This window comes from Lipotes vexillifer, unplaced genomic scaffold, assembly GCF_000442215.2.
Source record: "Lipotes vexillifer unplaced genomic scaffold, Lipotes_vexillifer_v1.1 scaffold591, whole genome shotgun sequence".
Taxonomy (NCBI): Eukaryota; Metazoa; Chordata; class Mammalia; order Artiodactyla; family Lipotidae; genus Lipotes; species Lipotes vexillifer.
In genome coordinates, this window is record NW_006791954.1 from 4091570 (window position 1) to 4116248 (window position 24679).

The following is a 24679-nucleotide window of genomic DNA, read 5'->3' on the forward strand; positions in this document are numbered from 1 at the left end:
GGAAAGAGATTATTTAAAAGAAAGGCTCCATTACTATACATAGCTGTAAATCTGATTTTAAAGAAAAATTTCACATGCTCTTTCTAATATTAATAGGTATTTATGAATTCTGCCACATCCTGAGAACTGCAAAGGAGAACAGAACCTGAAATTTATGTAGAAAAATTTGTTTGAGGTACACAATATACTTCTCATAGATACAAGCGTTATATTTTTACAGTTTTTGTTGGAAAATAGTCAATTGAGTGTCATCCAAAGGGAACCTAGACCACTATCTATCCGCAGGAACCTTGTTTAAATCTTAGTTTACGTAGTGGCTAGGACAATATCAGTGTGGCTAAGAATCTTCCTTTTGAAATGTTTACTTGGCTAACCAAATAGCTGTTGAACCTACCTACCATGCATCAGCATAGAGTGCAGGTTTCGAGAGGTGGAACAATTTTGATAGAAAGCACATAGGAATTTTTATCTTTCAGATTGCAGATGAGGGGTAAAGTAAGACCATTCAGTGCTTATTTGAGTATGTGTAGCTATCTCTAAAAATGTGTAAGAGAGAGAATGAAGTGAGAAAACTTATTTTTGTTATATATTTATTCTGATTCCAAAAGTGTAACTATTTTATTTTATAGTCCTTATTAAAGGTACAAAAATGGAAGTGAAGATTTCTTCCACTATCAGTTTTATTTTTTCACTATAAAACTATAAATTCAAGATAGTTTTTCTGTTCTTGTCTTTATTTACTTATTTGGTGCCACCCTATCCATGTACCAGCTGCACCTATCTTTCACATGAAAAATATTTATTTAAAAAAAATTTTTTGGCCACACCGCGCAGCATGCAAGACCCTAGTTCCCTGAGCAGGGATTGAACCTGCCCCCCTTGCATTGGAAGCGTGGAGTCCTAACCACTGGACCACCAGGGAAGTCCCGAAAAATAATTTTATGTAAGAAAACTTTTTAGGAAGGAATCTGAAAGTTGCACATGGGACTCATATTCCTCTCTACTTTCTCTCATGTGAGGCTTCAGGAGCTTAAATGTTGAGAATGTGACTTACACATCTTTTTATTGCCTACAGTACTTTAAACATAGAACACAGAATGCAGTCATTAAATATTGATTATTTGAATAAGTAAAACTGCTGAAGGAGCCAGAGTCAGGGCTTGTATGAAATGACATCGGGCATGTAGTTAAATTATTTGCCACCTGGATGACATAAAGCTTGTATTAGAGGATTTGTCCTTTTGGGAAAAGAATGAAATTTTTCTTTCAAACATATATATTGGGCAGGAGTGTATTAACCCAGGTATCAAATGCAGGAGTGAATTTAATTAATGGTACTGCAAAAACCTTTATGATTCATGGTCTACAATTCTTGGTTTCAAGAAGCAAAGGCTGCCAGACATCCACTGTGATATAGTACATTCTTCATGAACATAGCTATTCATGGGGATCTGCTGCTTTTTAAAAAATTTTCAGTTAACCACATAGGGTTTTTTAAATATTGTTTTCTTTATTTTTTTGATAGCCTGGTTCATTTGGAGTTTTATCAGACTTGAATAGAGTCTACATTATTCTTAAAGGCTGTATTTTTAAAGTACTGAGCTTGTGTAGAATAGACCTGGGTAAACATTCAGATTAGATTTTAGGATTTTTTTAATAGAATGCTTGTTTTTTACTAGAATGCTAATACAATGTTTTTAATGTATTCACTCAAATTTTTAATAGAAGTTTATAAAAATAAATCACTTTTTAAACAACCTGCTTTAAGGGGAAGGAGATAAATGATCTATTTAAAGTAGTTTATTTTACATTTTGAAAATTAATTAATAATTAATTTTGGGGAATTCCCTGACGGTCCAGTGGTTAGGACTCCGTGCTTCCACTGCAGGGGGCTCGGGTTCTATCCCTGGTCGGGGAACTAAGAGCCCTGAAGCCACGTGGTACGGCCACCCCCCCCAAAAAAAAATTAATTTCTTTTCGCATAGTTCATATGTAAATTCATATTTTTTTCTTTATTAACAATAAAGACTTATTAGAGGTGTTACATTGTACCTACAGATTAAATCCAGCATCGTAAATTCCAAGAGACTATCCGATTCTAAAATTTCAGCATCTTGGAGCTTGGCAAGTTTTTTTTTTTTTTTTTTTAATTATACACAAGCATTATGTAACCTTGTCACTACATGTGAAGCCATCTGCAGGTATAAATGGAGAACCAGGAAATACTGATATTGATAGGGTAGATCAGCACTTCTGGTACTGAATCTTCAAGTAATGACTTAGATGTTCAGTATCTGCTCCAATCTGTTAGGCTCTGTGCATCTACTGTATGCCCTCAGAACTATATAGAGCTTTATTTTAGTGAGTGCCCTACACTAAAGGCTAAAGAGCATAATGTTGTTAAGCACTGCAATTTTATGGGTCATCATTATTTCAAGGTTTTTGGTACATTTGGAATTTATTGAAACAGAATTTGACCTCTATTAACTTGTGTGCCCTGAACTGGTAGTACGTATCCCATCAAACACTCATTCTTTCTTGACATAAACATACTAAAAATATAATTTTTCAGAAGCAATGTACATTTTCACAGTAGCAAACAATATTTGAACCCATAAAGTAAATTTTGGAGAAAACAAGTGTAAATATAAAATATAGACCGAACGCAAATGATGGTGAAAGAATTCAGATAATTTGATTCTAGTGACACAGAACCAAGATGGAATCTATTTCTGAGTCATGAGGAATTGAAATTTATAAAAAATATTTTGACATTAGTTGAAAAATTAGGAATTTTCTTTCCCAAATGTCTTAAAAATTGGGGAAATTTAAAAAATCTATATGGCAACCTGACTCAAGAGTTTTCTGGTAACAGGCTTTGTTCCCAGGGTAGAAAAATCTTAGTTCGAATTATAACAATGTTGTGTGTTCATCTCTATCAGTAATTTAACAGAAAGTTTCAGGTGATTGTTTTGCTCTCCATTGACTACCCCAGTTCTGGTTGATATGGTACAAACTAGATTCTATTGTTCTGTCTGATTTATGAGAGTAAAATGATGAAAATTGGTAGGAAGTAGTAGCTTCTGAGATTGTGTTTCACACACGGAGGGCAGCAGTATGCTTTAAAAAGATACATTGCGGGGCTTCCTTGCTGGTGCAGTGGTTAAGAATCCACCTGCCAATGCAGGGGACACGGGTTTGAGCCCTGTCCCGGGAAGATCTCACATGCTGCAGAGCAACTAAGCCCGTGCGCCACAACTTCTGAGCCTGCGCTCTAGAGCCCATGAGCCACAACTACTGAGCCCGAGTGCCACAACTACTGAAGCCCACGCGCCTAGAGCCCGTGCTCTGCAATGAGAGCAGCCACCCAATGAGAAGCCTGTGCACTGCAACGAACAGACCCCGCTCTCCGCAACTAGAGAAAAGCCCACGCCCAGCAACAAAGACAACACAGCCCAAAAAAAAAAAACATACATTGCAAGGGGTAGATCTGTTCTTTATGGTTCTGTGGAAGTATTCATGAAAGAATTTTTTTAAAAATAACCACTTGTTGAAAATGTAGAGGAGGTTCGTACTGTGATTAGGATTCTCAGATTCTTTTTAATCTTCTGATACTGTGATAGAATACAAAAGACTATCTAGCATGGTTTTATTTGTAGGCATGAATTAGTATGCTGCCCTGTCTTTTCTGAGGACATGCATGGCACAAAATCCTTCCTTTACTCATAAATAGAGGTGGTTAAAAATTGGATCTGAAAACTGAGTTTTCTAGTCTATTCCAGGAAAGCCATCCCTTCTGTTTCTCCCACTGACTATTAAAATTTGTTGATTATCATGAGAGACCTTCTGCTATCAATGTTTTAATGATTCTGAAATAGTCTCTTGGACTCTTTCTCCTTAGATTTTTAGTTTGAAGGTTATTTATCCATTTTGGATGGTCGGATATGGTTGCCTTTTGCTTCCCAGCCAGTAGAATAAATAAGTATATTTTTCACTTATTTTGATTTCCAGCTTAGCTGTATTTCTTACAAAACACTGTAAAATACTATTTGCTCTTTCCAAGTTTCTCACCACATTTTTAGTAACATAATAGTATTGGCTTGGCCAAAAAGTTCGTTCAGGTTTTTCTGTAACGTGGAAAAACTCGAACAAACTTTTTGGCCAACCCAATATTACATTGCTGGGCTTTCAGTCATTTAAATCTTTGCTGGGTAAAATATGGAGCAGGTTTGGTGACTTCGTGAGTTGCAGTGGTGCTTTGCAAATTTAAGATTATAACTTCCTGCATTTTATTTCATCTCAATAAAAATCCAAATAGAATCTTAGGAAGGACATTAAAGAAGTTTATTAAAGTTTCTACAAATAATATGCCAAATTTTTTATTAGTTTTTTTAATATATTATAGATTTCTTTTTGCAAAATCCAAGTCTCTTTAACTGTGATAAACTCCATTTCTTTATGTTATATTACTGGGGTTTTTTTCCCTGAAAAGTAAAATCTTTGTAATCTTTTAACAGCCAGACATTATAATCTTTGAAAAGTTTTATTTGCACATTCTTTAAGTAATTGTGATCTTTTTCATTTTTTCCTCTCTGTTCTTTAGTCCGAAAGAAACTCTACCTTCAAAACCTGTAAAGAAAGAGAAGGAACAAAGGCCACGTCACCTACTCACAGACCTCCCTCTCCCTCCAGAGCTCCCTGGTGGGGATCCATCTCCCCCAGACTCTCCAGAACCAAAGACAATCACACCACCTCAGCAACCATACAAAAAGAGACCAAAGTGAGTTTTTGGAGGGACCCTTCCTTAATTACAGCTTTCTTCCTTACCTTTGGACCACAACCTACACCAGTAGGCTTATAGAGGATTGGGCCTAATGTAGATCTTATTTTATTTTAATGGATAGAATCCTTTCATCTACACTCATAGATACCATGTTGTGTTTTTTAGAAAAACAATAATTTCCCAAATCCAAGTATACCATGAACATTGATCCCAGTGTATCATTTGAATTCATAATACTTAGCATATTGAAGAAGAAAAAAATCCTTTAATTCAGAGGGTGTCAACCATGTACACATTAATGAAGAAATAATAGATGCGGGATTTTTTTTCCCCTGAACTACATAAATTGCCATGCCATAAATGTAGTAGAATCTGAGTTTGATCTTCAGATTGTTAGCATTCTTCTCTTGGTAGTAAAAATAGTTGCCATTTATTGAGCACATATTGTTGCCAAAGTTTTATATTTTACTTTCATAGTAACCCTATGATGTAGGGATTATTTTCCCATTCTATGGCTGAGGAAGCCAGTACTCAATAAAGTAGCAAATCTATTGTTATTCGATCTTACATCTTCCTGAAACAAAAAAAAAAAATCTGTGAGAGATTAGCCACTGTGAGAGACTGTTTAAACTATTTATTTCATATCATTTGATTCCTGCTTTTTTAATAAAGAAACTTATAAAAGACTCGGGAGCCAGAGAAATCATCATAAAAGAATTCTGTTTTGTTCTTTGAATACACTTAGGTAATTCCTTGGCATGGTTAGGACTCCATGCTTCTACTGCAGGGGGCACGGTTTTGATCCCTGATCGGGATCCCTCAAGCCGTGTGATGCAGCCAAAAAAATAAATAAAAAGAAAAAGAAAAAAAGGAATGCACTTAATTTTTTAAAATAACTTTTTTGTTTGTTTTTATTTTTGTTTTGCCTTTTTTAGAATTTGTTGTCCTCGTTATGGAGAAAGAAGACAAACAGAAAGTGACTGGGGGAAACGCTGTGTGGACAAGTTTGACATTATTGGGATTATTGGAGAGGGAACCTATGGCCAAGTATATAAAGCCAAGGACAAAGACACAGGTAAATATTGCCACAAAATTTTAGATGTCAGAAGGTTAAAAATTTAGCAGTACTGATGTCTTACGTGGATTTAGCAAAAGTAAACTTTGAGTTCTTATTGGTCTCCAAAAGTTATGAAATAGACTAAAATTTTTCAAAAGAATAGTATAATTATTACTGTCTAAAAACCTTCCTCCTTCTGTCCATTGTAAATGTTTTATAATAAGCTTGCTGGGAATTTAAGAGAAGGTAAAAATAAAATTTGTCAGTTGCTTTTTGGTAAGGGGCTAGTCCTTGAAGATAAAATGAAGTAGCTGGATTATTGATATATTTTAACAATACAAAATTTTTAGGCTTAACAGAATATTGAATTAAAATTTTAAGGGCTTCCTTGGTGGCGCAGTGGTTGAGAGTCCACCTGTCGATGCAGGGGACACGGGTTCGTGCCCCGGTCCGGGAAGATCCCACATGCCACGGAGCAGCTAGGCCCGTGAGCCATGGCCGCTGAGCCTGTGCGTCTGGAGCCTGTGCTCCGCAACGGGATAGGCCACAACAATGAGAGGCCCGCGTACCGCAAAAAAAAAAAAAGTAGGCATTAAGTCTGTGTTTCAGAGCAAGAGCATATATTGGTTGATTCATGATGGTGGCCAAAAAATGCTAATTGTAATATAACACTTTGAATTTGTTGTAACAGGAGAGCTAGTGGCCCTGAAGAAGGTGAGACTGGACAATGAGAAAGAGGGCTTCCCAATCACAGCCATTCGTGAGATCAAAATCCTTCGTCAGCTAATCCACCGAAGTGTTGTTAACATGAAGGAAATTGTCACAGATAAACAAGACGCGCTGGATTTCAAGAAGGACAAAGGTACTAGCAAAGAATCATGTTTCTGCATGGGAGATTGGTACATTTTATTTCCCTTTCTTAGCTTGTTTGCCTATTTGCATTTTTTAACAAGTTGTACTAAAGTCCAGCTTCTTTCTTTAATCCACATCAGAATTAAGATGTTAACAGATTGTTCTTGTGCTGAACAATGCTTATTTTATAAAATGTCCGTTCATCATTAGTGTACTCTTAAACTTTTAGAAATCATTGTTAATCATTAAAATTAGAGTCTGCTGTTAACACCTAATAAGGCCAGCACACAAACAATATAAGAGTCTCCTCCAACCAACGTTTTGAAGTCGGTTTTTTTTGTTTTTGTTTTTTACAAATTGTAATAACAATAATGGAAATTAAAACCCAGATTTGACAGTTACTCTCATTTTTACATCCTTCATTTCTATGCATCCTTTTTTTTTTGCGGTTCGTGGGCCTCTCACTGTTGTGGCCTCTCCCGTTGTGGAGCACAGGCTGCGGACGCGCAGGCTCAGCGGCCATGCCTCACGGGCCCAGCCGCTCCGCGGCATGTGGGATCTTCCCGGACTGGGGCATGAACCTGTGTCCCCTGCATCGGCAGGCGGACTGTCAACCACTACGCCACCAGGGAAGCCCCCGCATCCTTTTTTTATAATGTAGTTTTGTACTTATACAGTTTTGAATCCAAAGCAGGTATTTCTAAAACAGTTTTCAGGTCACATAGTGGTTTGTTTTCCTGGATTTGTAACTTTTGTCTATGGGGGATACATTCGTTTGTTGTTTTCATACTTATGTTTGAAGTAGTCTATATATGACATCCAGCCTACTTTTAGTAAAGTAAATCTGAAGGTTTAGAGAGGGGCAGCTGTGAAGAGGTGGCATCTGTGAATATAGCCTGAGATGTTAACAGAGAATATGATTGAAATACATAAAATTAGGAGGGTAATGGATAAAGCTAAGTTGGACTTCTTTACAGAGCCTCAAATATATTAGCACTAGGGGCGTAATACCTCTTGAGTTTAGTAGAAGTAGTTTTAAAGAAAAGAGGAAATTCTGCTTAGATAAATCTATGAAAGTTAGATTGGAATAGAATTAAGTATACTAGGTATATTTCTGGGTGTGTTTTTTTAACCTTTTCTGATTATAAAAATAATACAGTGTAGGGGCTTCCCTGGTGGCGCAATGGTTGAGAGTCCGCCTGCCGATGCAGGGGACACGGGTTCGTGCCCCGATCCGGGAAGATCCCACATGCCGCGGAGCGGCTGGGCCTGGGAGCATGGCCTCTGAGCCTGCGAGTCCAGAGCCTGTGCTCCGCAACGGGAGAGGCCACAACAGTGAGAGGCCTGCATACCGCCAAAAAAAAAAAAAATACAGTGTATAACTAGTTTCTGTGAGGATGCGTAAGAAAGTGCTAATTGGTTGCTTCTGGAGAGGTGCTTGCTTTTCATCCATGCCCTTCTGTACTGTTTAAATAATTTACCATGTACTGTTTAAATTCTTTTTTAAAAATTCATAAAATAATGGGGGACTTCCCTGGCAGTCCAGTTGTTAAGACTCTGTGCTTCCACTGCAGGGGGCATGGGTTCAATCCCTGGTCAGGGAACTAAGATCCCACATGCTGTGTGGCACAGCCAAAAAATTAAAAAAAAATTTTTTAATCATAAAATATTAAATGAATGAATGGATGTGATGCATGCCCCTTGTGGAAAAATTGAAAACATAGGTGAGTAAGAAAAGGAAAATGGCAGTCATTTCTCTCCCACTCCCAGTATACGAGCATCCATAGAAGATCACTGTAGTATTAGCATGTTGGCATATTTTTTCTAGTACTTTATATTTTATATATATTGTGTTTATTTTAACATAACCAAGATCAAAGTGTATTTAGTGTTTTATAACTTGTCATAAGCAATTTCCTGTATCATTAACATGTTTTAATGACTGTGCATAAAGATAGATGAATCCAAATTTATTTCACCAGTCCTTGTTGAACAATTAGTTGTCAGTTTAAAAAAATATTATAATAGCACTGCATTGAGCATCTTTGTGCATAAATATTTGTATTTTGATTTATTTCTTAATATAGTTTCCTAGAGTAGAATTATTTGGTCAAAGGAATTTTCATATTTAATGTTAGATTGCTTTTAAGAAAGATAGTAATAATTTATGTCCCACCAATGAGTCCCATCCCACTTTATCCTCCCTAACATTGAGTTTATCTTTTAAAAAATTGTCATCTTACCTGATAGGTGAAGTATGAATGATATCATTATTTTGGATTACATTCTTTTTTTTTTTTTTTTTTTTTTTTTTTTTTGTGGTACGCGGGCCTCTCACTGTTGTGGCCTCTCCCGTTGCGGAGCACAGGCTCCGGACGCGCAGGCTCAGCGGCCGTGGCTCACGGGCCCAGCCTCTCTGCGACATGTGGGATCTTCCCGGACCGGGGCACAAACCCATGTCCCCTGCATCGGCAGGCGGACTCCCAACCACTGCGCCACCTGGGAAGCCCTGGATTACATTCTTTATATTCTGAGTTTTTTTCCATGTCTATCAATTTTACTTATTTTCTCTTTTTTTGAGTTGTCCGTTTGTGTCCTTTATCCACTCTCTTTTGCAGTTTTAGTGTTTTTTTAGTTCATACGAGGGCTTAGCTAAAGCTAAGATATTCCTTTAATGCAGTGGTTCTTAACTTTTTGGGAGTCATGAACCTTTTAAAATAGCTTATGGATTCACTCTTCAAAAAAATACATTTAAAATGTTGCATACACACGTGTTTAAAACGTTGTATGTTATTTAGAGAGTTCAAAGAGTCCTTGAAGCCTATCCCGTAGACTAAGAATCCTTGCCTTTATGCTACTGAGAGAAGAATTTTAGACTGGATGGATCATTGTCTAACTGGGTCTAGTATTTCTTATGTTACAGTATTTGCTTCTATCATGCACCCTGTTGAAAGTGGAAAGATAATGTGGATTTCAAATCTTTCACAATTCTCTTAGCCTTTTATCTACTTTTAAATTTAGGGAGTTGAATTAGATGATTCATTTTTCTTTCAATTCTTAAATACTATAAATTTCATTAATAATTCGTACTAAATGTACCCCTGGTGTTATTATGTGAGTGCTGTTAACTAGGGTAAAGATTTCTACAAAATAGTCTTAGACAATGTGTAACAAATGAGCATGGTTGTATATTACAAATAAAACTTTATTTACAGCAATAGGCCGGATTTGGCCCAAGGGGTCTGTAATTTGCCAACTGATTTAGATCATAAAAGACTAGTTATACAATCTAATTGGGGCAGTTGTTCCTTTAGAGAAGTAAGTAGTCCAAAGAGCACTGGACTATGAGTCAGAAGATTAATTCAAAAAATAGCTCTGTTATTTATTGTTAGAATGGGCAAGTTATTCAGCTGCTTGAGTTTTAGTTTCTTCATGTGTAAAATTAAGTGGTTTTTCCAGAAAGCTTATGGTCAACTCCAAAATTAGACGCATTGTCATTTCGGCATCCTTTTTCTCTTGTTTTTAATTTTTTCCTTCATTCTATGTAGGAGCCTTTTACCTTGTATTTGAGTATATGGACCATGACTTAATGGGACTGTTGGAATCTGGTTTGGTGCACTTTTCTGAGGATCATATCAAGTCATTTATGAAACAGCTAATGGAAGGACTGGATTACTGTCACAAAAAGAATTTCCTGCATCGGGATATTAAGTGTTCTAACATTTTGCTGAACAACAGGTAACACAGTAACCATATGAGGTTAAGCATTTTCTCCCTCTCTTCTGACACCCTTAGTTTCAGCTAGTTAATTGGGGTTATAGGTAAACCCAATAATGCACTTTTTTGCATTTCCGTACATCTGATGTCTGTACCTTAGGAACAACTTGTGATAGGGGTACTCTGATCAGCAGAGTCTCCAGACTCAGTGTTGGTAAGGACTAAAAGAGGTAGGATTGTAAAGGTTTTTTTAAATGCAGACATTTTAGAGAATTACTTACATCCTATAGGAATATTCAAAGAGCTTTTGCCATAGTTAGTAAATAATATTTTTGTGGTCTTAGGCAAATTCAAACACACATTGAGTTCTTGATGACATTCTCCTTTGTTTAGTGGGGAGAAACATACCTGCTCTTTTAACTGCTCTCAGTTATCGAATTTCAGAGTAAACACAGATGTAGTTGGTGACTGACCTTGCTTCCCAGCACTTACTCCTGGGTTTTAATAGTATAGACAGACAGGAATTTGGTGAAGAACAGTGTTAATTCTTCTGCTTTCTTCCTCTCTGGCTATTTGCCTAAATTGCGTTGGTGATATCAGTTGCGTTACAGTAGTCTTTGGTGATAGCCCTACATACTGAGGAATAAAAAGCAAGTCTGGTACCATTGAAATAAGGCCAGTGTTTGGTTCTGTAGGTAGTGGGCTGTTTATAGCTATCTTTGTCTGATGCACCCTTTGTTTTAAATATTTCGGATCAGTTCTATTTAACAAACATTATCTAGATGGGAATATGGAATGGTTATGACATATTTCCTGTCTTTGTGGAGTAGCGTGACCAACTCTCCAGTGTAGCCCGAAACTGTCCTGGTTTTAGCACTAAAAGTCCCACATGGGATGGTTGGTCCCTAAAGATTTCAGAGTTTAGTAGGGAAGCTAAACAAATAAGTTGCTCAATTCAATAAACATGTATTAAGCTTTTTTTTCCCCCCTTGAATTTGGGAGCATCTGGGAAGATGCAGTCTTGAGGAATGAACAGGAATTTATCAGAAAGACTGACAACAGAGGTTCACATTTCTAGGCAAAAGAAGAGTGCATGTACAGAAGCACATAAATGTGAAGATAACATAACACGTTATGTTTGGAAAACTGTAAAGGAGTCAGTATTGCTAGGGCAAGAAGAGTGAAGCACATAATGGCAAGAGATGAAGCTGAACAGTTGCAAGGAACCAATTTAAAGATCTTGTACATCTTACTAAGGAGCTTAAATTTTATTTACAGGTAACAGCCATTGAAGGGTGCTGGTTAATTTTTTGTTTTTAAATTATACAATTAATGCATTATTATATTAATTGTACAAATTACTGTAAAATTGTTATTTGTAGTTAAATACCTTTTTTTTTTTTTTTTTTTTTGGGTACGCGGGGCCCTCACTGTTGTGGCCTCTCCCATTGTGGAGCACAGGCTCCCGACGCGCAGGCCCAGCCACTCCGCCGCCTGGTGGATTCTCCCCGACGCGGGGCCCTCACTGTTGTGGCCTCTCCCATTGTGGAGCGCAGGCTCAGCGGCCATGGCTCACAGGCCCAGCCGCTCTGTGGCATGTGGGATCTTCCCGGGCCGGGGCACGAACCCGCGTCCCCTGCAACGGCAGGCGGACTCTCAACCACTGCGCCACCAGGAAGCCCTTAAATACCTTTTTGAGACAAAACACGATATTAAAAATATCATTCCTTTCTGGAGACTTCCCTGGTGGTCCAGTGGTTAAGACTTTGCCTTCCAATGCGAGGGGTGCAGGTTCCATCCTTGGTCAGGGAGCTAAGATCCCACATGCCTCACGGCCAGAAAAAACCAAAACATAAAACAGAAGCAATATGGTAACAAGTTCAATAAAGACTTTAAAAATGGTCCACAACAACAACAAAAAAGTCTTTGGGGGAAAAAAAAAAATATATATATATATATATATATGTCATTCCTTTCTGTCACTATCCCTGTGATCCACCACAATTCTCATTAAAGCTGGGCTTGGTTAATCTGTATCCACAGTAATAGTGTTTCAAAAATTTGATGATGGCTATCATCTTGCAGCTTTCTGGACTATAGTATTAATATACTTTTTTCTGTTCCTTTTGCTCCTCTATTGGGGGATATTTCAGGCCAGGGAATAACTGCAGTCCTGCTTGGTGTCCTTTCTGGTGGGTCAGGCCCCTTTCTGTCCCTGACTTCCCATATTCAGGAAGCTGATAAGGTTTTAGACTAAAGTGAATTTCCTTCTCAGGTTGCTAAGCAGGATGCAGGAGTCTCATGGTCTAGTCTGATCCAGCCAGCCTCTGCTCTTGCCCATTTAGTTCTGTCTACACAGAGACTTCTGGTGAGATGGCCTAGAGAGGAGTCCTTAGGTGGACAAAGAAGAGAAAGCATTGACTAGAGAGGGAGGAGAGCAGCGTTGGGCTCCATGATGTTTATTTTATCTTAATTACACAAGTATAAATGACACCAAATTATTTTAGATATAGGAGAGACATAATTAGTCTTCTGTTTTAGAAACATCACTAAATGGTCACCATATAGCATGTGGACTGGAGGTAGAGAGACTTATTAAGAACAATGTAAGAAATGGTCAGTGCTTGAACTAACCAAGGCATTGCTAGAAGAGGATGGGCAGGATGGACTTAGTAGATCAGTAGACTTTGATCAGTGAGTGAATGGTGGTGAATGAATCAAAGTACTTTAACTCAAAGATTTCTGACCTGAGAAACTATCTAGATGGGTGGCACAGTGGTCAATATAGGGAATACAGAAGGAACAGCAGGATGCGTCAGGCAAAGAGTAAACCCCTTTTGGATATGTCTGTTATATATCCAGGGTAGTGATATCAAATAGGCATATGGTCACATGGGAGTTTCAGACTAGCATTGTAGATTCAGGAGTTATCAAGCATAGAAAAGATGTGAGAAGATGGAACCCCAGGGGCTGATTAGACAGATAGGAAGAAAATAAGGAAATATGAATGCAAAATAGGCAGGTTTAAGAAATGAGTGGTCATAGATGTCAGGTGATGTCAGATTTTAAGGCCCAAGGAGAGAATCTGAAAATTAAAAGGTCAGTGGTGAAAGTGTGGGGTAAGTGGGTGAGTAGCACAGTTAATGGGAAGGTGATTGTAGGTGACTTCAATTTTTTGTTTTTATTAATTTTTTTATTAAAGAAGCAGAAGTTTGAGCATATTTAAATGCTAAGCAAAAAGAAAATCAGTAGAGAGGGGGAAGTTGAAGATTCAAGAAAGAACCAAAGTAATTTAAAGAAATGAGTTTCTGAAGGACATGGGGTCAAGGCCAGAGGTGATAATACTGATTATCCTTGAATAAGAAAAGAGATTGATGCACTTTTCTGTAATTGAAGGGAAAGGAGAAAGCAAGGTTAGAGGTGTAAATAAGTTTATAGGTAAAAGTATGTTAAATAGGTCCCACCTGATGGCTTCTGTTTCCAATGAAGAAGGTTATTTACTGAGAGTGAGAGTGGGGAGGGAGGGGATGGATTAGGAAATATGCTAGGTGGTGATGTTTAGGTCTAGCCTCATTTTCCATAACTGTATATCTATTGCCATTTTAACTTTCAGTCCTACCATAGTAGGACTTACCTTGAGTCTTGGGATCAAAGTAGGGATGCCAAGAAATTTGAGGAACGCTTTTTGTCTCCATATAGGGCTCAAGTCAGCTATTTCTTTCCTTTTTGCTTCTCTCAGAATTTGCTTATAAATCGAACTTAAAATGTGATGATGTCTGGGACAGGTGGGTAAGGTGCCCATAATCTTTACTAGGAATGGTAAGAGTTGATTTAATGTAAAATTTCGTTGCTAGTAGCTTTTATGTTTTAATATTTTGTCCCATTGCTCAGACTTTGAAGAGCACCTCCTAGAAGAGCCCATTTTTTTTTCTCTTCTATCTCATTTTTCTGCTTGATCTGAGCTATCAGGCACCTGAGATATCCCCAGTTCCTTAAAAAAGGTGAATTGGCTTTTCATTCCGCAAGACGTAAGGCAAACTGTAAATGTGAATAAATAGACTACACAAGAATTTAGATAAATATGATTAATCCAAAATAGTTAATGATGGTTTTTAAATAGTTTCCCAACATTTTGTGTTGCATTTTATTAAAATATTGCTTGACATCACTGTCAAAGACAGAATATCTAGCAGAGTGAAACGTGGATGTGATCCCTTTAAGGGAGTGGTTCTCAAAGTGTGGTTCTCGGGTTAGCACCATTGGCATCACCTGTGGGCTTGTTGGAAATGCACATTCATGGACCATGACCTACTGAATCAGCATCTCTGGGAATGGGGCCCAGAAAACATTTAACAAGCTTTCCAGGTGATTCTCATTTCATATTAACGTTTGAGAACCCCTCTAAAGTCATAATTGTGTATCTTTATGGTATAGGAAGTGATGGCAGTTTGTTGGTAGAAGGGGGCCTTGTTCATCATAAAAATTGTTTGTTCAGATCAAAGGTATGTTCTCTGTTTGAAAAATCGGTTATACCCACAGAATTGTTGCAGTTTACTTTTTGTTATGAAAAATGTCAAATTATAAGAAAAAGTTGAAAAAAAAAAAGAAAAAGTTGAGACACTAATATAATTAATAATACATATACAATTAACATTTTGCTATATTTGCTCCCTTTTTATTTTTCTGCCTGACGTATTTTAAAGTAAATTAAAGATATCATTACGTTTGATCCAGTGGTTAGGACTCGGCACTTTTACTGCTGGGGCCCAGGTTCAATCCCTGGCTGGGGAACTAAGATCCTGAATGCCCTGTGGCGTGGCCAAAAAAAAAGCCTTTTGTATAGCTAGTTTATTCAAACTAGAATCAGTCAAGGATTATGAATTGGATTTAGTTGTTAGGCCTCTTAAATCTCTCTTAATCTAAAACAGCCCATTCCTTTTTCCCCCAACAGTAGGTATTTAATCTAGCAGGTTCTAGCCACTGTTGCTTGCCAAGAAATAAAAGAAATATTTAGTTAAGGAGTCAAATCCAAAAATACAGTAGTAGTCCAAAAAAAACTCCCTAAGGCTTTGTATAGTGGAGTCCTCAAAAGAGGCTTAATCTGGCAGAGTGACCATTAAGAGTAGAACTGAAAGAGCAGAGGTTAAAAATTCATATTTGTAATTCCTTTAACTCCTAGATTAGCACTTGACTTTTTAGGTGTAATTTGGAGGCTGCTGCTGTTACTTATGAAAATAATTAATTTTTGTTTTACAGTGGGCAAATCAAACTAGCAGATTTTGGACTTGCTCGGCTCTATAATTCTGAAGAGAGGTGAGTCATTCAACAAAATTACATGTGGGAAATAGGAAAGAGTCTTTTTCATTCTTGGATATGCTAGTATTCTGCAAATTGCAATAACTCTCAGAGTTCCCTAATTTTCTAAATGTGTTACCACCTAGATTTTAGACAGTAAATTATATCTAAATTCTTGAATCTGCCTTAGACTGAAATAAATCAACCCAAATTGGAATGGAAGTTATTTCTTCATCACCTTCTGTCCAGTTTACTTTTGAACTCTTAGGTTGCTATGGAGCTGTTTTGATGATCCTGTCTCCAGTTGGCAGCTGTTTTAATTTGCATTTAATTGTACAAGTATTTTTCATCAGAAACCGTTGTAGCCATTGTAAATTTATGTCATGGTTATGTTTTACATTTCAGCCGCCCTTATACAAACAAAGTCATTACTCTGTGGTACCGACCTCCAGAACTTCTGCTGGGAGAGGAGCGTTATACGCCAGCAATAGATGTTTGGAGCTGTGGGTAAGGCTTTTTTCACCTTTTCTTTTGTTTGTAACTCACATACTGTTGAATTTGTATCCTGTTTTATCTCTACTTTGGCTTTTTGCCACTCTTCTTTAAGTTCAAAAGGATGGGGATCAACTTTTAGCCAGATTTCAAAGAAATCTGTTGAATATTTCTTAACATCAGACAAATATTTTTTTTTAACATTTCCCCAATTTTCTTTTTTTGTTTTTTAAGCTTACTTTGAATTTGGATCCAAATACATTCAAATAAGGCTCATAGATTGTAATTGATTATCTCAAGTCTTTTAATTACAGATTCCCCCTACATCTCTCTTAGGATTTTTTCCCCCCTTCTTAAAATGTTTTTTAGAAGAAACTGGGTCATTTGTCCTACAGAGTTTTCCATAATCTGGACTTTGCTGGTTGCATTCTCATGGTGATCTTTTAGCATGGTTCTCTATTTTTTTTATTTCCTGTAAATTGTAGGTGAATTCAGGTTTGATTCCCAACACCCACTGACCCTGAAACTATTTTACAGGTGGTTTTGAGTACTTCTGACAGATTACATAGTCACTTGTACATCAGAGTTGGGGGTAGGAAGCAGTGGGAGCCTCTGCCCATAGTACAGGCAATAACTGGATACATTATCTGTAGAGAACTTAAAAACAATTTAAAAATGCATTACAAATTAGTCTACTTTTTATTATCCTCTTATACAAGCAGTTCTAAACAATGTCTAATAAAATATTCATCCCTATGGGAGCAGATTTACACATACACACACCACTTTATATAATATGTAATTGTCTCTTTTTGAAATGTTATTAGCTATTAATGATCCACATCCATCAATCCATTTGTGGTTGTTTTGTGATACGATAGTCTAATCATTTTATTCTTTCTTGAAATAAAGACAGTTTATCTATTTGGGTACAAATGATACAGAAAAGGTTTAATTAGGGAATTCCCTGGTGGTGCAGTGGTTAGGACCCCATACTTTCACTCCTGGGGGCCTCGGTTTGATCCCTGGAAGGGGAACTAAGATTCCACAACCTTCGTGGCACAGCCAAAAAAAAAAAAAAGTTGAAAAGGTTTAATTAAAGGTTGAATTCCTTCATTTTATTTACCAGTTTTCAAAATAATGAGGTGGCTTACTATTATCCTCCAAAGATGACCAAAGAGAAGTTATTTGGGGTTTGTTTTTTAGTTTCATTATGAACTCATGGATTTAAACAAATTTGACATGTTTTAATTCATTGTAGTTATCACCTTTATTCCTCTTCAAACTGTCCGGTCTTTGGTCAGTGGGCGTTTATGCAGGTTAATTCATGGGACCTTTTGACTCAACCATATTAGTCTTTGATAGGCTTCATTGTTTTCTGGTTCTAGGCTCATCCTGTTCATTTCCTGCTACAGACCTGGAATTGGCCATTTCTCTAAGGAGTCTTAGTTCCTTTTAGTACAAAATGATACTTAGAGGCCACAATTTATATGTTAGGGGCATAGACATTTAAATGGGCTGTGTTAGTTGTTTCATTTTTTTTTAATATATAAATTTAATTAATTTATTTTTGGCTGCGTTGGGTCTTCGTTGCTACACGTGGGCTTTCTCTAGTTGAGGCAAGCAGGGGCTGCTCTGTTGCTGTGCGCAGGCTTCTTGTTGCGGTGGCTTCTCTTGTTGTGGAGCATGGGCTCTAGGCACATGGGCTTCAGTAGTTGTGGATTGCGGTCTCTAGAGCACAGGCTTAGTAGTTGTGGCACATGGGCTTAGTGACTCCGTGGCATGTGGGATCTTCCCGGACCAGGACTCGAACCTGTGTCCCCTGCATTGGCAGGCGGATTCTTAACCACTGCGCCACCAGGGAAGTCCCCTAGTTAATTGTTTCTTACACTGTATGATTTATGTATGCACACTGACCTTGACCTCCGTACTTTAGGATTCTGACACACATACTTCCCAGTGGAACGTATCACTTTTTTCCATTTTCTCTCTTCTCTTAATGTCATTCTTTAAAAGGAGCAGTATAGGGCTTTTATTTCAAAATTCAAAAGAGTGATGGAGAAAGATCATAATTTCTGTAGCAGTCTACCCAATTCAAATGAAGCTTTAGTTAAATTTTACTGACTCAAGCTGGGTGTGTTTGTGTTCTGGACTATTTGCTCTAACAGTATTAGCATTTAAATTGTCACAACTAGGCTCTAAAGTTAATGCCCCATTAAGATGCACAGGGAAAGTTCATAGCTCTATTGGTACTATTTCTGTGCAACCTGCTACATTAGTGCAGTAGCAAAGTGTTGATTACATAATGATGTCTTCCCCACCAAAGGACTGGAAACTGAAATAAAACACAATTGGAAATTAAAATTATAGAAAATTATACTTTCTTTAAAGCTCAGTGACTCATTGAATTGAGATTTTGCTTGACTTTTGATGTGCACTTACTGCTTTGGTGATCCATGGTAGTCTGTCTGAAGATATTTTTGTGGGATGTTCTTGACAGAGTTAATTGATGGAGCAGTTCAGTTTGAAAATCTGGGGAGAAACCAGAAAGACTAGTATAACACATTATACCTAGAGTGTGAAAACTCATCTGGGTTTGTTCTTTTTCCATTTTATTTTACATGTTGTGATAACACTGTATTTGGAATTTGATTTGGCAGTTAATATTAGAAACAATTAAATTTTACTTATACTTTTCTTTCTTTGGATAAGGTTTGTGAGAATATTGGAAATAAGAATTTGAGGTTAACAAATACTAAAAGAAAAGTGCTAATAACTTTAAAAGCTGGGTTTGTTTGCTTTCTCAAATTTTGTCAAGCTAAAGAATTTCAAAGTTAAACTATATACAGTTGTCCCTCTGTATCCACCAGAGGATTGGTTCCGGGACCCCCTGCATCCAAAACGCAGGGATGCTCAAGTCTGTTATATTAAATGGTATAGTGTTTGCATATAACCTACACACACCCTCCCACATATCCTCCAGTATACTCTCAATCATCTCTGATTACTTACAATACCTAATACAATGTAAATGCTGCATAAATAGTTGTAAATACCATGTAATTGCTGTGTAAATAGTTGCCAGTGTGGCAAATTTAAGTTTTGCTTTTTGGAACTTTCTGGAATTTTTTTTCTAAATATTTTCAATGGTTGGTTGAATCTGTGGATAGGAACCTATGGATACGGAGGGCTGACTGAAAACACTGGTTTTGGGAATATTTGTAAATCTCATTTCAGAGCACAGGTTAGAAGAGATTCGTTGTTCACTTTTTTCTTCCCCACTTTTTGAAAAAAAAAATTTCAGGCACACAAAAAAGTATAGAGTATTCGTGTAATTTTTTTCATGTTTTAAATTTATTTTGAAATAATTTTAAATGTATAGAAAAGATGCTAGAATAGTACAAAGAACTTTAGTATAACCTTTATCCAGATTCACTGATTTTTTTAACCTTTCAATTGAGATTTACAATAAACTGCATATATTCAAAGTGTATAATTTAAGTTTTGACATATTATTTATATACACCAGTGAAACCATCACCAAGGTCACCTCCAAAATTTTCCATGTGCTCCTTTGTAGTCCCTCTTTACTGTCCATACCATCCCATTCCCAGGCAACCACTGTCTGCTCTCTATCACTTTAGATTGATTTCCATTTCTAGAATTTTATGTAAACAGAATCATACTATATATGCTCTTTTTTCCCTATGGCATCTTTTTTTTTTCCCCCCCAGTACGCAGGCCTCTCACTATTGTGGCCTCTCCTGTTGCGGAGCACAGGCTCCGGACGCGCAGGCTCAGCGGCCATGGCTCACGGGCCCAGCTGCTCCGTGGCATGTGGGATCTTCCCGGACCAGGGCACAAACCCATGTCCCCTGCATCGGCAGGTGGACTCTCAACCACTGCGCCACCAGGGAAGCCCTGCCCCTATGGCATCTTTTACTCAGCATTAATTATTTTGAGATCATTTGTGTTAGATTCACTAATTTTTTTTGTGTGTGTGGTACGCGGGCCTCTCACTGTTGTGGCCTCTCCCGTTGTGGAGCACAGGCTCCAGACGCACAGGCTCAGCGGCCATGGCTCACGGGCCTAGCCGCTCCGCGGCATGTGGGATCTTCCCGGACCGGGGCACGAACCCATGTCCCCTGCATCGGCAGGCAGACTTTCAACCACTGCGCCACCAGGGAAGCCCAGATTCACTAATTTTTAACATCTTGCCACATTTCTTCTTATATTCACATATGTATATATTATGTGGTATGTATATGTATTATATATACGTACTTATATATAATACAACATACAGTATATACATAGAATAGAATGTGTGTTTATATATATATACCATATATGGTTTTCCAGAACTATTTGAAAGTAGTTCTATGTATCATGCTCCTTTCCCTCTTAATATTTAATGTACGTTTCCTAAAAACAAAGATATTCTCTTATAATCACAGTATAATTATCAAATACAGGGAATTTAACATTGATACAATATATTTAATAGAGTACTTTAACCTACATTCCATACTCTGATTTTGTCGGTCCCCTCATAATGTCCTGGAAACAATACTTCACCTGATAGAGGATCCAGTCCATTATCATGTACTACATTTAGTTTTCATTCTTTAATCTGGAACAGTTCCTTAGCCTATTTTTGGTTTTGATTTTGGCTGGAATATTCCATAAGTGTTCTTTTTTAAGTTTAGTTGATTTATAATATTAGTTTCAGGTGTACAACATAGGGATTCAGAATTTTTGTACATTATGTTTCATTTAAAGTTACTATAAAATATTGACTACCCTGTACTGTACAGTGTATCCTTGTAGCTTATCTGTTTTATACATAGTAGTTTGTAGCTCTTAATCCCCTACCCCTATCTTGACCACCTCCAAGTCCCTCTCCCCGTAACCACTAGTTTTTTCCTTCTATCTGTGAGTCTATTTCTGTTTTGTTATATTCATTCGTTTTATTTTTTAGATTCTACGTATTAATGGTAATATACAGTATTTGTCTTTCTCTATCTGACTTATTTCACTAAGCATAATACCCTCTAGGTCCATCCATGTTGTTGCAAATGGCAGAATTTCATTCTTTTTTATTTCATAAGTGTTTTTTTTAAGGTATTACATTTGTATTTACATGAACCCTGTTTGCCTCTTACTGATGATGTTAATTTTGGTCACTTGGTTAAGGTGTTGTCTTTTTTCCACACTAAATAGTTATCAGTTTTCCTTTTGTAATTAAGTAATTTGTGGAGAGATACTTGGAGACTGTGTAAATATGTCAATATAGTTTTGAAAGGCCTTTTCAAAATGGTAAAAGTTTTTAAGCATAATGTGTTTGAAAGTCCTATTGAAACTGATCCTGACTGATAACAATAAACTTCTCTTTACAAATACAGTGCCAAGAGGGCTGTACATGTACATAGTGCACATTCTGTAGAGCAGATGAATGAAAAAGGCTAATATTCTTTTTATTGAAACTGCTGAGCATCTTTGTAAAATTGAAGTGTGTGTTTTTCAGTGTTTAGTTATTTCCTAAATTTACAGTGGAATTGATAGAAAAGGCTTCTTGACTCCTTTTTTCTGCTTATAGACTGTCCTTTATAGGTGGCAAAAGTTTGATCTACCAGCAAATCTAAATCCTTTGTACTATTTTCACTGCAAGAAATATTTTCTTTTATGAAACTCAGACCCTGAGTTTTGGGCTTATTTAGTATATCAGATACAGTCTGATACGCTATAAAAGTTTATTGAGACACACTTTAAATAGGCTCCAGGGATTTCTCTTCTGACCTCTCATTTTTTTTCTTTCTAGATGCATCCTTGGGGAACTGTTCACAAAGAAGCCAATTTTTCAAGCCAATCTGGAACTGGCTCAGCTAGAACTGATCAGGTACAGCTGTGCATGTGCTCTGAGTGCCCAGGGGTGATAGGTAATCTCATCCTCTAATTTCTAACACTTTTCAGTCATTCCACTAAGTGAGTTTATGCTCCTTATGTCTACGTAAGTTTCTCTTCACTCAATCAGGTTTACTATATATTTTGTCACGGGTTGTATATGGAAAGAAGTTGTATTCCACCTACTTCTTAGGTCTTTCTTTGCATTTTTTTTTATTAGTTCTTCATATAAAAGCATGCTGTTTTCAGGATAGCTGTTGCATTCTTACTTAGGTTACATTAAGATCAACTTTATCCAGCAAACATTCGTTGAGCCTGTTCTATAATAAATTCCTGTCTCTGTTAAACTTTAGGATTCAGAGATAAATAAGATAGGTCCCTGCCTTCAAAGAACTCAGAGTTTAGTAAGTGATGCATCAGGTAAACAGATAATTATAAAAGGGAGCCTGTAATAGAGGATTTGGGGAAGGTCTGGGGTTGGGATGGAATTTGAGTTTTGTTTTCTGTTTTGTTTTATTTCTTTTCAATAAGATTAAGGGGAAGAATACGACAGGCTAATGTAGACCTTTTTTTTTTTTTTTTTTTTGCGGTACACGGGCCTCTCACTGTTGTGGCCTCTCCCATTGTGGAGCACAGGCTCTGGATGCACAGGCGCGGCGGCCATGGCTCATGGGCCTAGCCACTCCGTGCCATGTGGGATCTTCCTGGACCCGGGCACGAACCCGTGTCCCCTGTATCGGCAGGCGGACTCTCAACCACTGCACCACCAGGGAAGCCCTAATGTAGACTTTTTTTTAAAGGTGGTGTGTAACTCATGTGTTATGCAGTAAATTCAGTTTTCCATCAAAATTCTAGACTTAGGCTCTCTTCTGCTAGTTTTCCCTTTTAGGGACATTATAGCACCAGGTCAGCTCTTTGAAATTAGTATTAACTGAACAGAACAAAATTGGTAGTTGAAACCTATGTGGAGGATTAAGAACATGTTTTACAAAACCAAATCTGTGGATCATTTTGGACTATTGTGCCAATATTTTCTCTTCACTGTCGTGTAACCAGTCTTTCTGTCCTGTTCCTTCTGTCCTTAAAGCAGTGTGGTCAGGTCTTATCTCTCTGCATGCCTTTTAACTTAATAAGCCAAGATCCCCCAGACCTGAGGAGGTAATAATTTCTGCTTCTAGAATCTCCAGAATTTATGATGCTGACTCACTGACTTCCTTGTTCTTGCTTTTTGCTTTGTTTTCAGTCGACTCTGTGGTAGCCCTTGTCCAGCTGTGTGGCCTGATGTTATCAAGCTGCCCTACTTCAATACAATGAAACCGAAGAAGCAATATAGAAGGCGCCTACGAGAAGAATTCTCTTTGTGAGTTTGACAAATATGTACATCTAGTTTCCATGTTTGGCTGTTGTTTGGACTTGACTTTTTCCTGTCCTAGGGAGTTAGTGCTGTCCCAATTTATTATGAAAACACACCATAGGAAAACATTTTATTTTTGAGCAGTATGAGTTTTATCATAGCCCTTTTGTAATTTTCTCATATGAAGGCTTTAGCTGATAGAAAACCATTTTATTTTGAATGATATACAAGTTTTCTCATAGTCCTTTTGATCTTCCTAAAACAAAAAGAATAAAACTGCTGGCTTTATGTTTCTACCTGTATTACTATTGCATTTCTTGAATCCTTTGTGGAAGTAAATCTGCTTGCTTGTTTTGCCAGGTTCCAATTCCCTTCCCATAGTTTTACATGGAGCTGGAAATTCAGAGACCTTTGACATAAGGTTACCGGTTTAAGAACTGTGGGGTCATTGTGAACTCATTGTTTCTCTCTTTTTTCACAGCATTCCTTCAGCAGCACTTGATTTACTGGACCACATGCTGACGTTAGATCCTAGCAAACGCTGTACAGCTGAACAGACCCTACAGAGTGACTTCCTTAAAGATGTCGAGCTCAGCAAAATGGATCCTCCAGAGTAAGTGCTGGTGGCCATGTAGTGACCCTAAACCTTCCCGAGGCTTCAGGAGATGAGAAACTCAAAATAATAGGTTTTTTAAAAAAGGAACTGCAGTGGCCGACCAAATAGAGAGGTGTCCTTGAGTATTATGGTTCATAAGAAGTTTATTGCTTTATGTTTTTTTCTTAAACAAGGAATAGATTTAGATATGATATTTGTTCTAACTGGACTCATGCTATCTTCTTTTGTCCCTGGATCCCCAGCATATTGCTCTATATAACCTCTTTGAAAGTATTCCTTCTAATTTTTGCTTTTAACCATTTCATCTTTTTAAATTCCCTATATCTGCGGTGACCATGTTATCCCACACATGCAAGTACAGTCCTGATTTTAAATAGTTTGTCTCACTATCAAGCCATATGTCCTGAATTTTGATATAGAAAATATGGTCTATGAATGTGTCTTTCTTCCATCAGAATCTTATTAATTTCCTGTATTGTATGAGATCCTCAGAGGTTCTACACTCACATCTCACATTCTGATAGATAAAAATCTTTGACTTTCACTGTCAGCATTATAGCTTTCATGTCAGATTTTTTGGGCATTTCTTTCTTATAGAAATACTGTGTA

The 24679-nt window shown here is 37.2% G+C and overlaps 1 protein-coding gene across 2 annotated transcripts in view; it reads left to right on the plus strand.

The window, feature by feature from the left end:
- Positions 1-24679, plus strand: part of CDK12 (cyclin dependent kinase 12) — a 40952-nt gene that overhangs the window by 7397 nt on the left and 8876 nt on the right. For both annotated transcript variants that reach the window (XM_007465158.1, XM_007465157.1), the window contains exons 3-11: positions 4604-4780; positions 5719-5858; positions 6532-6702; positions 10241-10430; positions 15666-15722; positions 16110-16211; positions 22018-22095; positions 23344-23460; positions 23936-24067. In XM_007465158.1, coding sequence (XP_007465220.1) covers positions 4604-4780; positions 5719-5858; positions 6532-6702; positions 10241-10430; positions 15666-15722; positions 16110-16211; positions 22018-22095; positions 23344-23460; positions 23936-24067 — 1164 coding nt within the window. The remainder of the gene's footprint in view (positions 1-4603; positions 4781-5718; positions 5859-6531; positions 6703-10240; positions 10431-15665; positions 15723-16109; positions 16212-22017; positions 22096-23343; positions 23461-23935; positions 24068-24679) is intronic.